The sequence below is a fragment of the Primulina eburnea genome, chromosome 6, assembly GCF_022965805.1.
Source record: "Primulina eburnea isolate SZY01 chromosome 6, ASM2296580v1, whole genome shotgun sequence".
Classification (NCBI taxonomy): Eukaryota; Viridiplantae; Streptophyta; class Magnoliopsida; order Lamiales; family Gesneriaceae; genus Primulina; species Primulina eburnea.
Genome location: NC_133106.1, coordinates 4,416,141 through 4,433,614, shown reverse-complemented (window position 1 = coordinate 4,433,614; position 17,474 = coordinate 4,416,141). Strand labels below are relative to the sequence as shown.

At 35.1% G+C, this 17,474-nt stretch overlaps 1 protein-coding gene across 2 annotated transcripts; it reads right to left on the bottom strand.

The window, feature by feature from the left end:
• Nucleotides 1–10,025: 10,025 nt before the first annotated feature.
• Nucleotides 10,026–12,042, bottom strand: LOC140833316 (transcription factor MYB56-like). 2 transcript variants are annotated; one of them, XR_012118405.1, is made up of 3 exons: nucleotides 11,274–12,042; nucleotides 10,698–11,178; nucleotides 10,029–10,496 (listed from the first exon to the last, which is right to left on the bottom strand). XR_012118405.1 is itself a non-coding variant. In XM_073197693.1 (2 exons), exons 1-2 carry the CDS (start codon nucleotides 11,602–11,604, stop codon nucleotides 10,748–10,750), a joined length of 762 nt encoding a protein of 253 aa, XP_073053794.1. In that variant the 5' UTR covers nucleotides 11,605–12,042; the 3' UTR covers nucleotides 10,026–10,747. The 2 variants fall into 2 exon arrangements, 1 of the variants encoding a protein (XP_073053794.1); XM_073197693.1 differs by having other exon boundaries at nucleotides 10,026–11,178.
• Between the last annotated feature and the right edge of the window lie 5,432 nt (nucleotides 12,043–17,474).

The following is a 17,474-nucleotide window of genomic DNA, read 5'->3' as shown; positions in this document are numbered from 1 at the left end:
GAACCTTGGGTACCTGTCGGACACAATTGAAACTGGGAATCCATGTAAACGAACTATCTCCCTGAGATAAAGCTCCGCATACTGCGTCATGGAGAAAGTTGTCTTCACTGGTAGAAAATGCGCCGATTTAGTGAGTCAGTCCACTATAACCCAAATAGAATTCGATCCTCTGACTGATCTCGGCAACCCAACCACAAAATCCATAGTAATGTTCTCCCACTTCCACTCGGGAATGGGGAGTGGCTTAACCAATCCTGCTGGTCTCTGATGTTCAGCTTTTACTTGCTGACAAGTGAGACATTCTGATACGAATCTACGGATGTCTCGCTTCATCCCTGGCCACCAATACAATAACCGTAGGTCTTTGTACATCTTAGTGCCTCCTGGGTGAATGGAATACGGAGATGCGTGTGCCTCTGTCAAGATATCTTGTCTGATCGAACCAACACTAGGCACCCACATTCTACCTCTGTACCTCACAATGCCGTCTGAAACTGTGTACAAAACACTGCCCTTGGCTTCATCTTTCAGTCTCCATTTCTGTAACTGCTCATCTGAAGACTGACCCGCTCGGATGCGGTCTAGCAAATCAGATTTGACTGTCAGATTAGACAGCCTAGGGGCTCTGTCCTCACGATAAATCTCTAGACCCAACTTCTGAATCTCAGACTGAAGAGGTCTCTGTGCTGTTAACTGAGATACAACTGCCACTTTTCTACTCAAAGCGTCTGTGACAACATTAGCCTTCCCCAGATGGTAGCTAATTTCGCAGTCGTAATCTTTCACAAGTTCCAACCACCGCCTCTGTCTCATATTCAGCTCTTTCTGCGTGAAGAAATATTTGAGACTCTTGTGGTTGGTGAAAATCTGACATTTCTCGCCGTATAGGTAGTGTATCCAAATTTTCAGTGCGAAGACAACGGCGGCTAACTAAAGATCGTGCGTCGGGTAGTTCTTCTCGTGAACCTTTAACTGCCTGGAAGCATATGCTATGACTCGACCCTGCTGCATCAATAATGCGCCTAACCCGAGCTTAGATGCATCGGTGTATAACACGAAATCACCTTGTCCCGTCGGCATAGCTAGCACTGGCGCCGATATGAGGGCTTGCTTCAACGTATCGAAGCTCTTCTGACATTCCGCACTCCACACAAATTTGTCATTTTTCTTTGTCAGGGAAGTGAGTGGCACTGCTATGTATGAAAATCCCTTAATAAACTTACGGTAGTAACCAGCTAAACCCAAAAAGCTGCGGATTTCTGATGCATTCTTTGGCTCAACCCAATCCTTAACTGCCGTTACCTTGGCTGGATCCACCTCAATGCCGCTACTAGAAATTATATGACCCAAAAATGCTACATTCTCCAACCAAAATTCACACTTACTAAACTTCGCGAACAACTTGCGGCTCTGCAAGGTCTGTAAAACTGTCCTCAAGTGCTGGCTGTGCTCCTCATGGCTCTTCGAGTATATAAGAATATCGTCAATGAATACTATGACGAACTGGTCGAGGAACGGCTGAAATACTCGGTTCATGAGGTCCATGAAAATTGCTGGAGCATTAGTCAACCCAAATGGCATCACCAAGAACTCGTAATGCCCATACCGGGTCCTGAAAGCTGTTTTGTGGACATCTGCATCCTTCACTTTTAGCTGATGCTACCCTGATCGAAGATCTATCTTAGAGAACACTGTAGCCCCCTGCAATTGATCAAACAAGTCTTCGATTCTAGGCAACGGGTACTTATTCTTGATCGTTACCTTGTTCAGCTCACGGTAATCGATGCACAGTCTCATGCTTCCGTCTTTCTTTTTCACAAAGAGCACTGGTGCGCCCCACGGTGAGCAACTCGGGCGGATAAACTCCTTGTCTAAGAGCTCCTGAATCTGCTGCTTAAGTTCTAACATCTCTGCTGGAGCTAATCTGTACGGTGCCTTAGAGATTGGCATTGTACCTGGCATGAGATCGATTGTAAACTCCACCTCTCTATCTGGTGGAAGGCCTGCGACGTCGTCTGGAAAGACGTCTGGGAAATCTCTGACTATCGGCACCCCTGATATAGAAGGAGTGGGCACGTCTGGTGACGAGATGATACTAGCCAAGAAAGCCTGACACCCCTTAGAAATTAGTCTCCTCGCTTGCATGCAAGAGATCATGCGCAGGAAACTCCTCCATCTGGCTGGCTCAAAAAGAAACTGCTCCATGCCCAATGCTCTGACTAACACCGATCTCTTCTGAAAGTCGATAAGAACTTTGTTCTTAGTCAGCCAGTCCATTCCCAATATAATATCGAACTCTGGCATCGGCAAGACGATCAAGTCGGCATAAACGAGGTGGCCGTGCAATTCTAGATCGATATCTCTGACCACGCTGGTAGCTAACAGCTCTTCCCCTGATGGGACTGTCACTGAAAAGTTCACGTCTAGGCCAATGGACTTGAGGTCCAAATGATTAGCAAACGTCTCCGACATGAAGGAGTGAGTGGCTCCTGAGTCTATCAGTGCAGTTGTGGATAATCCATTAATAAAAATGTTTCCTGAGATACGTTAGCACACAAACTAACTTATATCCCCAAAATTACTAACATAAACCTTAAACACAATAGAACTCAATAACCCTAGGCACAAAAAATATTACTAGCACGCTAATAATCCCAAGTAAAAATTCCACATGCAAGGCAAAATAATACTGAGCTTAGGTAGAAAAGTTTACCAGTCAGTAAGGTGGTGTCTGGGTCCGTCTCCTGTGCATGCATGACGAACACTCTCCCATGGGTTGGCTGCTTCCAGTGTGGGCACTCCTTCAACACGTGGTCCGTAGCTCCACATTTAAAACATTTCTCGGATCCCCATAGGCACTGTCCGGGATGCTGGCGATTGCACTTCTGGCACACTGGGAAGTTACCGGGCTTCTGAGGCGCCCCTTGCTGCTGAATTAGACCCTTGCCCTTTGGCGGTCTTGGATATGGCTTTTTCCCAGGCGGCCCCTGAAACGGCCTCTTAAACTGGGGTCTCTGCGGTTGTTGCTGATGGTGTTGCGGTGGTGCCTGATAGGGCCTCTTGCCCTGCCTGTCCATCTCGATATCTCTCAGATCTTGCTCTGCAGCCAATGCTTTAAATACTGCGACTGCGTAGCTAGTAGGGCCAGCTACTCGGACGTCACGGCGCAAGATCGGCCTCAAACCATTCAGGAAATGCCTCAACTTTGCCTGGACATCATTCGCAATGAGGGGTACGAAGTGACACCCTCTCTCAAACTTCCTCACGAATTCTGCCACGCTACTGTCTCCCTGTCGCAGCGTCATAAACTCGTTGGTGAGTCTGGATCGTACTTCCTCAGTGAAGTACTTGGAGTAAAAGACCTCCTTGAAACCATTCCATGGCAATACTTGCAGATTGACTGCCACTGATGCGCTCTCCCACCATAACCTGGCGCCCCTGTCGGAAGGAACGTGGCGCATCTGACCCTATCTGCATCGGTCAGTTCCATAAAGTCAAAGATTACCTTTATGGACTTAATCCATCCCTCTGCTACCAGGGTCAGTGGTACCCGAAAACTCCTTAGGACTCATCCTCCTAAACCTTTCATATACTGCCTCTGGTTGGGGCCTCGCCCCTGCAACTACCGCTGTAGCCTGGTTCCCCGCAAACTGTGCGAAGAACTGCGTCATACCCGCAAGCATCTGCGCCTGCATATCTGGAGGTAGTGGTGGTGGAGGATTGGCCCTCTCCTCGACTCGAGGCTCTCTGTCCTCCTCCCTTGTTTCACGGTCGATCACACGTCTAGGAGGCATACTGTTCCAATAAATTACCCAACACGTAAACCCAATATGCATGAACATAATATCAATGACATGGGATGCACGTACTACAACTTTAAAATGTGCACATGCTGAAATCAGAACTTAATGCTTACTACATAACATAATGCAAAACTATAAACTTACAGACTTGAGGTGTGACTTCGTGAGCTTCTTGCAATTGGTAGTAGGCGTGACCCTTTACAAGAACCTGGCTCTGATACCAACTGTAACAAACCGTATTTTCATACTTAAAATTTGCGGAAAAATTTAAAAATTTCTTAAATGTAAACATCCATACGGTCGTCACTCGACATTCATAAATCTCAAAATCATCCATCACCAATAGAATTTTGCTAAAAGAAACTGTCTCTAAATAATTCGCATCCAGATATTTAAAAATCAGAGTATTTTTGAAATTTGCATAAAACGTAAACATTGCGGTCCTCGGGTCTAGCCTGCCACTCAGTCCAAGCCTGCCCCTTGGTCACCCCCTCCTGTCTCCTCAACATAGTCACCTGCATCGATCAAGTCTAGTGAGTCTAAAGACTCAACACGTATAAACTGGAATAACGAGTACTACGTAATAAAATCGCATGCAACTTTAAAATAGGACATACATAACTTGAAACTTGAACTTGCATAATAAACTTGGACATACGTACGTACATAACTAGACGTGCCATCAACATAAACTTTCATAAACATATTTCATACTTGAACATACGTAACTTCATCATTTTCGTAGAGGATGTTTCAAAGCAAGTGACCCATACATAATAAACGACTGATCAGACAAACCACAATACTGGGCTGACAGAGACGTATCCACTGCCACATACATGAGATCCCCGTTCATAATTTAACGGGCTGGTTGGTCCCCGTTCATAATTTAACGCTTTCCAACCATGATCTAACCCGTTCATAATTTAACGGGGTAGAGAGGTCCTCGGCCACGTTCACCGACTTCCAAACCCATTCATAATTTGGTCACAAGACATTTAGCATACCTCAAAAACTTAAAATATTTTTTTGCACGTCATACATACTTACTTGGCGTTGAGGGATTCATTGGACTTCGATCGGGGCCGTTGCTGCAACATACTAACATGAAATTGCATACTTAACTTGCATAACTTAGACGTAGAAATCATACCTACTCTCGAGTTCAATCACTACTTAGGACATTCTACAATTTCCCATGGCTTGACCTTGTAAATCGTTGTACTAAACCATGACATCAAACCTCAAACGTGTTATAATATTTTTCCCAAAATATGAAGGACACGGACCCCGTGCCTACTTCCGTGTAGGGGTCCGTGTAGACTCGGGTGAAAGGTTCGGAAAGAAGGGTGGACACGGACCCCGTGTCAGGGTCCGTGTGGGGGTCCGTGTAGACTCTGGAAAAAGATACCAAGGAGAAACAAAGGCACGGACCCCGTGTCAGGGTCCGTGTACCTACTGTGATCGCGAACTTTCGGAAATTATGTACATGCTTCACTCAACTTTCTAGACTCGGTTGCACGGACTATGAATCGACACCCCGAGACCCATCCTAGCATACTAAAACGTCAAATCGCTTCCGTGCAACATCCCAAGCAACGATGTTCACCTATGGTACATACGAGTCAAAAACGTGTTAATTGACACCAACTCGATTCCTACGACTACTCAAGTGCTCGAGTACCTATCGACACTAAACGACGTATCAATTAACATCTCAACATCATACTAATCATACCTAGACGCAGCAACGATCACCCGTCGATCCCCAACGAAGCCTGCAACATAAAAACTTCAAGAACACAATTTTCGTAAAAGTCGCAGTTTGAGCAGTCCCACGAAAAATGTCATAACTCACTCAATTTTCATCCAAAATCTTGAATTTTATATCAAATCGAAGGCATCAAAACGTTCTACAACTTTCTAGGTGAAAGTTTTCTCAAAATCCAGACAGAAAAGTCACAGTTTTAACCAGAACAGTAAAAACGTAAATTTCAGATCTAAAAAGGGCTTCAAAAGCGATTTAAACATGATTGCTCAAACTTCTATACATCGCACACATGGTTTTACGCATAAATAACAACGCACGCATAATATGACATGATCGATGCATCAAGAACAGAATATACGTGCCTTTTGATATTTAAAGTACCGTAACGACGACACCGAAGCAGAGATGGAGCGAGGCTTGATCCGGGACAAACGTGGCACCGTTTTCTTGCAATAAAATCTACCGAAACTTGCTGGAAATTAAAGGGGAAGGGGGCGGCTGCTTCTAGGCTAAGAACCCTAGTTTTCTTTCTTTTAAAAATCTGAAAAATAAAAGTGTGTGTGTGTTGTGTGTTTTACGTGAGGAGTGTGTGTAAAAGTGTGTGCAAATCGTGTAGTGTGTGTGTTTGGCTAGATTAGGGGATTAAAATTTGGCTTGATTAAATACTTAACATACTAATAAAAATGCTATTTAAATGTTACTCAATTAACAAATTAATTAGAATACTACATCTACACCCTTTTTAAAATATAATCCCCTAATTAGAATACAAACACACTAAATTCTAAACAAACTCCTAATTTAAAATAACACACACCAAAAGGCTAAATTTAAAAAGTTTTAAACTCTTAAACCACTACATACATAAATTAGGCTTTTAAAAAGGCTAAGCTAAATAAATTTATTTAAAATGCCCACCTTAACTTAAAATAAAATACAACATCAAAATTGCCAATATCGTCACCGGTCTTTTCCTCGATCCCGTTTCGAATAAATGCCTAAAACACGAAACTCGAAAAACATTATAACGTGCATCACGTAAACGTAATTAATTTAAAATAATGTATTTTCATAAATTATGCATGGCTAAAGCTCCTTTAAAATTAATTAAATGATTTAATAATCAAATGAATGCACGGGTTATATGTGTACTGAATTTGGGCACTACAGTTCCTCCCCCACTTATAAAAATTTCGTCCTCGAAATTAAATCTTACCGAACAACTCCGGGTACCGAAGTCTCATATCTGCTTCGGACTCCCATGTGGCCTCTTCCACGGATTGGTTTAGCCACTGGACTTTGACTAGCTTAGTCACTTTGTTCCGGAGCCTACTCTCTTGCTTGTCTAGGATTTGGACTGGTTTTTACTCGTAAGACAAGTCTGGAGTCAGCTGCGACGGCTCATAACTCAGAATATGCGAAGGATTGGCTAGATACTTCCTCAGCATAGAAACGTGGAACACATTGTGTACCCCGGCCAGATTCGCCGGAAAGACTTCAGTATTTTCAATCATACAACTTCGGTTATTATGCGAAGTAAAAGGTACATCTATTACTTCACGTCCATATACTTCGGCAATTAACTACCTTATTACTTCATTGAATACGCGAAGTAAAAAGCGATTTCGAAAATCCTGATATCCAATAATTCATTTATTTAATCGGGTAAAATATGTCTTCCATACATTTCTCTATTCGGGTCGGGTATCAGATTATCCGTCAAGTTCGGAAGAAATTGTCATCCTTATTCAATATAACCTTTGCTCAATTGGTTAATTTGTGTTTTACCCCTTGACACCTGTAACAATGATAGTTTAAGTAATTATCATTTTACCCATGATAATTTTATAATGATCAAATTACCCATTTAGTCTATATTACAATTTTCATAGTTACAGTATTGCCTCTATTCGACTGTTTTAATAATTTCAATATTTCATTTATTCAATTATAGTGCAATTTTTTATATAATAATTCAAATATAAACTTTGCAAGAAAGAGAGACGAAGAAACACGCAATACATGCACCAGATATACTAATACATAACAGATAACACAATATTTACGAGCTTTGATTCGAAACGTGAAACAGAAAAAGATATTCATCGTCGGGAGAAGCCTTCTTTTACACTAATTTCAGATGAAGAATTGCATATATACGATATGATCCACATAAATCCATAGTTTGTAAATTAATATTCTGACTTATATACTAATTTAATTGGTCCAAACTTTGGGCTAAAAAGATAAATTAAATTAGAAGAGAGTGTTTCTTGTCAGGATGACAGTTCCTTGTTATCACGCCATGTGGGAAGCATGAATTGTCCCAAGTGAAGATTTTGTCGAGTTGAGCAAAGATTATTGTTAAAACAGTTATCTTTGGTCATGCGTTACATAAAAGCTTTTTCGGTTCCAGAATCTCTGGCCAATTTTTTGCGGACCATCACAAAATGTGCTTATTTTAAATTTTCATCATTTTTTGTATTACAAGATATATATACACACATATATATATATATGACTTATAAATGACTTGTAGGTCGTCTGACATCAAGTTTTGAATTTGAGATTTTTTTCATGACACTTATGTCTTAAAAAACCATTTTTTAATAGCAAAACGGTCTCACGGATCGTATTTTGTTAGACGGATCTCTTATTTAGATCATCAATAAAAAAATATTACTTTTTATGGTAAGAGTATTACTTTTTATTATGAATATCAGTAAGGTTGACACGTCTCACAGATAAAGATTCGTGAGACCGTCTCACAAGAGACCTACTCTTTTTTTCATTAGTTGTATGATCACTGTTCTTAAGCAAGAACTTAGCGTGAAGCATGAATATATATATATATATATACATATATATATATATATATATATATATATATATATAACAAAAACTGATATATTAGTTTTGTTATCCTGCACACCCACCGTGCACACCTCCGTGAGCACCTATGAGGTGTCACTCACCTATTGGATGTGATGGAATATAGAAAAATTGCGCATCCAATGGGTGAGTGACACCTCATAGGTGCTCACGGAGGTGTGCACGGTGGGTGTGCAGGATAACAAAACTGTATATATATATATATATATATATATATATATATATATATATATATATATATATATTATCCATTACAAATCTAGAATAAAATCTGCATGAAAAAACTTCAAAATAACCCTTTCTTCCTTTTTCTTATTAAACTATATATACAAAAGAAATAATCTCATTATTGTTTGTTGTATTACTCGATCTTAGAAAGAATTTGACTTAACTTATTTAAAACATTTTGCAATTTTTTACATCTTATAAGATGTTTTAGGAGATAATAAGTTGTATGACCGTATTTATAAAATAAGTTGTTAAGATATTTGAGTTAATTTATTTTAAATAACTTAAAGATATTGATTTATTTGGTATTATAAAATATTTTTATTGTTGTAATGATTAAAAATGACACCATAATATGAAAACAATGCAAACATTTTTAACAGAATATAGTTTTAGAATATTATCATAAATATTCAAATTAGTTTATAGTAAAAAAATAGTTCATAGTATAAAAAATGTAATGGATACTATTTTTTGAATAATTAAGAAAACAATATTTAATAATTTGATATTAACTTCAATATGTTTGAGCAAAAGTTGAGAAAAATATTAGAAATGAATTCTCCTCAAAAAATTTATTAGTAATAAATTATTTTATTTGAGTGTATGTCATCATTACATATTATTTAATGTATAAAAAATTCTTTCGAATAATTTCTGTAATATTGAAAATCTTACATGTAGATATAAATAAATAAAATATATAAAAGAATATCAATACTAAAATAAGAACAGTTGTCGATGTTTAAAATTTAAATTATTTTTCCTCTTGTCATTTTGGGGAATGAGAAAAAAAATTGAGAGCAAAATTTAGACTTTCATTCTTTCTTAAATTATAAGAAGATATAATTGAGATATTATAAAAAAATGTGGGGATATTTTGGTTTTTATGATATATTAAAATAAGATATTATGACTTTTTTAAAACGAATTATAAGTCGCATGTTTCCAAATATCCTCCTAAACATATAATCATTTATACGCTATTTAAATATCGATAATAAGTTCTATATCCTTTTTAAACTCATAGTAAACACATTTAAACTTATAAAATTTTTAAATAAAAATTGAAACCGTCACAATTTTTACGTTTATTGAAATTTCAAGAAAAGACAACCTTGTCATAAGAATTTTTATTTATCTATTTTGTTACATAAAATATAATGGCAAAAACTTGTGTGAGACGGTCTCACGGGTCGTATTTTATGAGACGGATATGTTATTTAGGTTATCCATGAAGATAAAAATTCGTGAAAGCGTCTCACAAGATACCTACTCAGATATAATAATCCAAATAATGAAACATATGAAGTGTTTGACAAAAAAGTGACATGACTTCAGTGTTGCACATTTCGAGACAATTTTCCATGTAAAGTAAGAGGAAATAGGCATCAAAATGGCCATTTTTATGTCATCCAACTCAAAGAATCTCTACCGGTGATTTCCATCCCAGAAACTCAAAACAAAATGGCTGGCACATTAGCAAGAAACTTAACATACTGAATCTGGCATATTATTTGACACAAAAAAGAAAAAGAAAAGAAAAACAAAGACCCTCTTTCACTCTTCGATTTCTTTCCCGTGTCACGAGGCTCCAACTCCAAGAAAGTCTATGAATTTTGGTGCAATTCCTTGATCTTCAGCAGACTCGACGGCCGAGATTTCTTGAGACGATGGTCTGAAATGATCGGTGGAGTAATTATAATTTGCATGTTCAATTGAGGTGAATAATTGGGTGTGGTTGGTGATTTGGTTCCAAGATCTCGATGTGTTGAAAATATTCATCTCATTTGTATCATGGCCTGCAGTGTAAAACAAGTAATCAGATGGGTTGACAAGATTATGGTTTCTTTTTATAATTCATTTGTCTTATCGTGATTTCCATCTTTTGATTAATTTGGTCCCATATTTCTTTTGCAAATTTGTGAAAAACTAGGTAACTGGTTTGATGAAATTTGTGGGAGAACTTTGTTGCGGTCGGAAAATGTAATCAGAATGCCCACCAGGAAAGAAACCATGAGATGTTTCCGCCGCCGCCCAATACCCATTGTTTCTAGGAGTTCCGCCGCCTCCATGCTGCCGTGTGATTTGAACTAATAGAACCGAAGAGAACACCACCACCACCACCACCACCACCACCACCGTAGCAATAAGTAGGGAATGGAGGCTCGGCTTTCATGGCTGCAGAGCCACTGTTAATGAGGGAAACATCATCACCATCTTCCATTTTCTTGAAAACGAACTGCCCCATTTTCCTCCTCCTATAAGCACTGGATTGCTCCCTATATTTCCTCGCCATTACAACATGCCAATGATTCTTAACGGCATTGTCTGTTCTTCCAGGAAAGAGCCTCGCTATCATCGCCCACTTGTTGCCGTACAATCTGTGGGCAGCCATTAATCTATCTTCTTCCTCTTCTGTGAAAGCCCTTCTGTTAATCTTTGGATCCAACTGGTTAAACCACCTCAACCTGCAGCTTTTCCCTATTCGTAAAAACAACACAAGGTACTGAACAAAAACCCAAAAAATGAATTAAAAAAAAAGGATAAAAAGAGAAGAAGTTGATCAATTAAAGAACCTGATCTTCCTTCCAACTTCTCTGCAATAAGATTCCAGTTCTGCGGGCCGTATAACGCTACGAGTTCTTTAAGCTTTGTATCTTCTGCAGGCCTCCAGTGTCCTCTGGCACAGTGTTTCGATTGCCCAGTATGTTCATTCGACTCTTTGCAACTGCTCAATGCATGCATGTTGGATTCTTGATATTCTTCATGAATTAAACTCGCGTTCAGATCAAAAGAATCAGAGTCTTTCCCATCACATGGAGATGAATGATCCCTTCCTTGCGAGGAGAACTCGGAGTTTTGGTTAATGGAAAGAGTTCCCATATCTGCAAACACCATTCCCACCATCGGAAATCCTAATTTACCAGAGGAAGAAGAACAAGACTGATAATAATTGGGGCTAGCTATCGTAATTCGACGTCCCTTTTGGCGAATATATAATGCAATTACTGCTATCCATGAATTTCTTTTTCTTTTTCAATTCATTCTTTTTGTTTTTACTTTAACTTCTGACCGGTGCTGCTGCTATAATACTGTTACGAAGTCATCCATCACCGTAGATGATCAGATTATGAGAAGAAAAAGGGGGAAGTAAAAGATTTTGGGAAGAAGGGAGACGTTTGGCAGATTGTGGGATATTTAGCAGAAAGGAAAATGAAAATGAAGTGTGATTTCCTCTGTGGGATTGTGGAAAGTTTGGAACAGAAGAAAGTATTTGTAACAGAAACCTTTACATGGATCGCCATTGGCAAAAACATCTGTGTCCGAGCTAGCTACCTCATGACATAAAATTTGTCCAATTATTACTCAAAAAAAATTGTCTAATTACCTATAGGTGGTCTTTTTGGGAAAAATTACCATTATTGTCCATCATATGATTTTTTTTTTAACCTTCGTCGGTCAATTCACGGTATTAGTCTTCATTATTTTTTTGATTTTACTAATCAGACAGCTGACATGACATTAAAAACACTACATGACGACGGATATTGTTGACATATCCTCACCACTTCGATAAAAAGGATATATAATTGAAAGAAAGTGTAACATAGTGGATTAATTAGCATGCGAATTAATCGATAACATGAAAATTGCATAAATTATATGACTAGAAAATATAATTTTCCAAATTTTCTAAAATATATTCTATTCTTATTTCTGTAAATCTCAGTTAATAATAATTTCTTTTAAATTATACTGTTTGAATGAAAGGGGAACAACAAGCTAGGTTAGAGTAAATGTGAGGATAATCTTTACGTGTAGGTTCAGACATTTATTTGAGAGGTTAATGTGTACAGATTAATTTTATACATATACAAAATCTTTCTTGTACTTTAAATTGTTATTTCAAATAAGTTATTCAAGTATTTGGCTTCTTGTTCTTAAATGTCAGGTTAATTTAATTAGTAGCGAAATATAAAATTAAATATTAACTTGTAAAAAAAAATGGAGTACACAGTATGAATTTTAGAGGGAACTAGTCATGTAAGTCTTTTAACTCGTTAAAATTAGGTCTTGGTTCAGTAACTTCATTTTTTTTAATCTTATTTTTTTGGATTGCGGACATGATATCAAATATGTCGATAATTTTTCAATGTCACATCATCATTTTCAGATGTCATTTACGTTGGTATTTTCCAACATCATTTGACGAAATATGACTAATAATCAACAAAAAAATAAATTTATATAATTAATACTCAACTTGAACAAATCATAGAACGAAAATAGAAAACATGACAATTTATGAACCAATTTGACCATTTTCCCATTGACGATTTCTAAAAATTTGTGCAAAGTGGACTGCTATAAATTACAATTTTTGTAGTAGAACTATATATGCGGTGATTTTTACATATTCTGTGTATTTTTTTTACCATGTATAACAAGCCCGATCAGGGCTCGTAAAGCATATAATTGAACTCGATTTTGAACTTGATACAAGCTTGTTAAAAATTAAATATATCTATGATCTAATTTTAAATCAGACATAAAAATATAAATTCATTCATATATAAATAACCAAACCGACAAAAATAACAACTAAAAAAAATATAAACTTATTATATTATTGAACATCCCAAAATAATATATCTAATATCCAGATAACAAATATTCATCATACACTGATATTACCATATAAATAATATTGCAATAATTTCATTCTTTTAATACTTCAATTCTTTCCATCGACATCCGCACTAATATTTTTATTTGTCAACTCAACAAATGAGCCAAGATCGAGCTTACGAGCCACCTAAACGAATATCCTTAAACTTAAACTTGGTTTGATTAATTTTTCGAGCTCGAAATCGAGCTTTAACTTAATTAGTTTGATATATGATTAACAATATTTTTAGCATGATAGTTTAGTATAGACAATAATATATTAAAATAAATAAATAATAATATTGCAATCATATATTAGTTAACAACACAAAATAATTACCTTATAATTGATTTTTTCGAGTATATATATTTTGAAACATTTTACAATAGTTTCATTATCATCTATATGGAGCCTATCATTCATTCGGTCATCATTCGTTTGAACGAAATGCTTTCTCTATGTATCAATGCAGTCGCAATCCATAGAATAAAATATAAAATATATTATTATTAACAATTTGATTATTTACTAAAAGTAATTTTTTGTGATTGTATAATAATGTATGATATATTTTCTTAAAAAAATTATATAAAATATGACGAAAGATGGTTAAGTTTAGAATAATAAGCACAATAACTTAATCATTATTAAGATAATTTATTACTTTTATAGATTTGATTAAATTGAATAAAGATGTTAGAAGGATGTGCAATTTGATATTTAAAAAATCTACTTTTTCCTGGCCCAGTGCAAGGGCGAAGTCAAATGTACTATCTGCATTGGAGATACTATTGTTTGACTAAGTATCTTATAAAACAATCTCACGAATATTTATCTGTTAGACGGGTCAATTCTATCGATATTCACAATAAAAAGTAATACTATATAGCATAAAAGGTAATATTTTTCCATGGATGAACCAAATAAGATATCTGTATCACAAAATCCGACTCGTGAGACCGTCTCACACAAGTTTTTGTCCTATTATTTTTGGTACAAAAGTTCCTGTAAAAATGGGAAAAATGTGGGTTCATCATGCTCATTTGACTTATCTTCAATTATGTAAATAAAATCTAACATTTTGACAATAAATGTTTGTTTTTTGAAATTTTGAATATTTCAATTTTTGGCATTTTGAATTTTTTCATCGGAAGTGATAATATGATACTTACAAACCAATGTCATATCAGAATCGTATAGGTGTTACATTAGCGCTACGTCGAGAAAAAGACTATCATTCATCCTATCATAGCTCATTTGACGTTTCTTCAACTATGTACATGAAATCTAATATTTTGAGTCGTTTATTCAATTATGTAAAGAAACATTAGAATTTTGATAATATATATTTGTTGTTTTGAAATTTGATCATCTTTACTGTTCTATTTCAGTTTGTCATGTTATTTCAATTTTTGGCATTTTGAATTTTTCATCAGAAATGATAGTATGATACTTATAAACTATTGTCATGTCATAACCATATAAGTGTTACATTAGCATCACGTTGAAAAAGATTGAAATTTCCAAAATAACAAAAATAGCAGGTCAAGACTGAAATTTGATAATATTGATGATAAAAATAACAGACAAGACACATATATAGAACTAATATTATAGTTTCCTCGAATGTAATTACAACAAAGTCGACAAGTTTATAAAAATTTATAAAGTTAATGGTTGAAAATCAGTTATCTTTTTCGAGATAAAACAAGGATTATATTTATATTATTATCATGCCTGAAAATCGAACTTGTTATACGCATGCAGTTCGCATTTTATTTATTAGATCTCTATTTACTTATATTGAGGAGTAGAGCAAAATAAATTAAGAGAGGGGGGAGGCACGATTTCGGTTGGGAATAAATCTAGCAAGCGGACTAGGTCAAGTAATAGTATTTGAATATGAGTCCAGGTATCGTACCTACAGATATCGATGTTTAATTATTAGAATATGAGTTATTTTTCTTAATTTAGGCTAATCAAATTCAAGTGAGATGTGATAAATTAATTGACTAATTTAAACAATTTAAATAAATTAACTAAAGCAAAAATAATCCAAACTATTAGTTTAGACGGAAATTCAAATTATTTAAAGATGACTAAGGCGTACAACGGTACCGAGACAACTTATAATCTGCATGTCAAATTTATATTCATTAAATTAATTATTTAATTCACGACGGAATTTTCAAAATTATTTATTAAATGATTCCTCGAATTAATGAACCTAATTAAATCTAACAGTCCAATTATTCCTAACACTGAATTCAATTAGATTCAACCGCATTATATCGCTTTGAATTTCCAGTTTTTCAACATAAAGTCGCACACTGAAACCGAATACTATTTTTAATCGATTTAACCATGTGTTGATTGATGTATGAAGCAAATATTAATCTATCACCTTCCTGTTTTAAATTAACCAACAAATATTCTATTTAATTGGCCAGATTAGAAAAACACATGATAAATGACATCAATCAATGAATAAAATAAATAATCGACTTGAATCAAACTTAAAACATAAAAAATAATCTGTCTCGGTCCTATCGTGGCCTTAATCTATAAAAATCTACTCCATAAATTTAAAATAAAAGTACAAATTCCTGTTTAAATTCAATGATGAAAACATAATTAAGAAATGATGAAAAGAATTCTCAATGATTTGTAGCGTGTGTGAGGAATTCTTCCTGCTTCTGCCTTCAATCTTCCTCTTTTATGTTCTTCTTCCGTGCGGTACTACTTCACAATAGCTTTCTGTTCTGCGCTTCCGTCTACTTTTTTTTCTCACTTAACCTTCTTTTATCCTTATCAATTGGCATCCTCATTCAAATGTTTTTTAAGCACATCTCAAATAAAAGAAAGTGTAGATAAAATCTTTATCAAGATTTACATAGATTCTTCCAAAATTTCAATATCTTATATTTTATTCTCTTTTTTTTTATATTTTGTTTCCTTTGAAGTCTAGTTATTTTATCTTATCTCTCAATTTAAATAATTTTCACTTTTATTCAAATCTAAAATTATTAATTCAAATAATCACATAATTAAGGATATAAAATTGTACGATTTGACCTTATCAAGGGGCAAAAATTATTATTTTTAATTATAAAAAGTATAAATATAAATACAATAATTGTCATGGTACAAAATAATAACCATGATGGAGCACATCTGACAAGAATATGATTATAAAAAACAATTTTTTAATGAAAAAAAAAAAAACAAAATCAATCGAGTAAAAAAATGGTATCTAAAAATGGGGACAACATATAATGTCAAAATTTGAGAAAATTGATAAATCGTTCTTTAAATTTGTAATTTTTTTTTTTGTTTTTGGTTCGATATTTAGTGTCTTTCTACTATTTAGATATTTAGTCATCTTTAAAATGGGAACAACATATAATGTATTTCTACTATTTAGATATTTAGTCATTTTTTACTTACTTTCTATCACGTTACCGAAAATTATTACAACAAAACAAACAAGAATATGATGTGATAACGATTAAAGAATAAAATCGATGCATATGGGAGGAAAAGAGCAAAAAATTTAGAGACCCAAAAAAGATTGCATACCATATTTAGTTGGTGGTAGATGAAGATTAGACGTAGTTCGAATAAGCATTTTTTGTAAAAATAACTTCTTTTATCTCAGAAAATTGGAGATTTTTTCAGAAAAAATAGATATTCGTTTCTCTCTCAGTCGATGAATATGGGAGATAAGAGTTGCTCACTTTTCCTGTAATAAAAGCTGATATGTATGTCAAATTTCAAGTTATGTGGTGTGACAAAACCTACAATTCAAAGTTTGCATGTCACAAAAGAAAAATATCACTTCAACAACTTTAGTGGAAATTGAGTAAACAAAGATAAAATGACTACATATGAAAATTTACTGGACGTAAATCAAAGGTGAAAGATATCGGACCAAAAATCAAAAGTGGCAAAACTATATATAGACCAATTTATCAATTTTCCCTCAAAATTTTCAATCCTTTTATACCATGGTTTACGTGATTTGCAGGATAGTGTCTTCAGCCCAAGAGTTTATCCAATTCACACCTACAATAGGGACCGCGAGTTCGCCTATTAACTAAAAAATGCT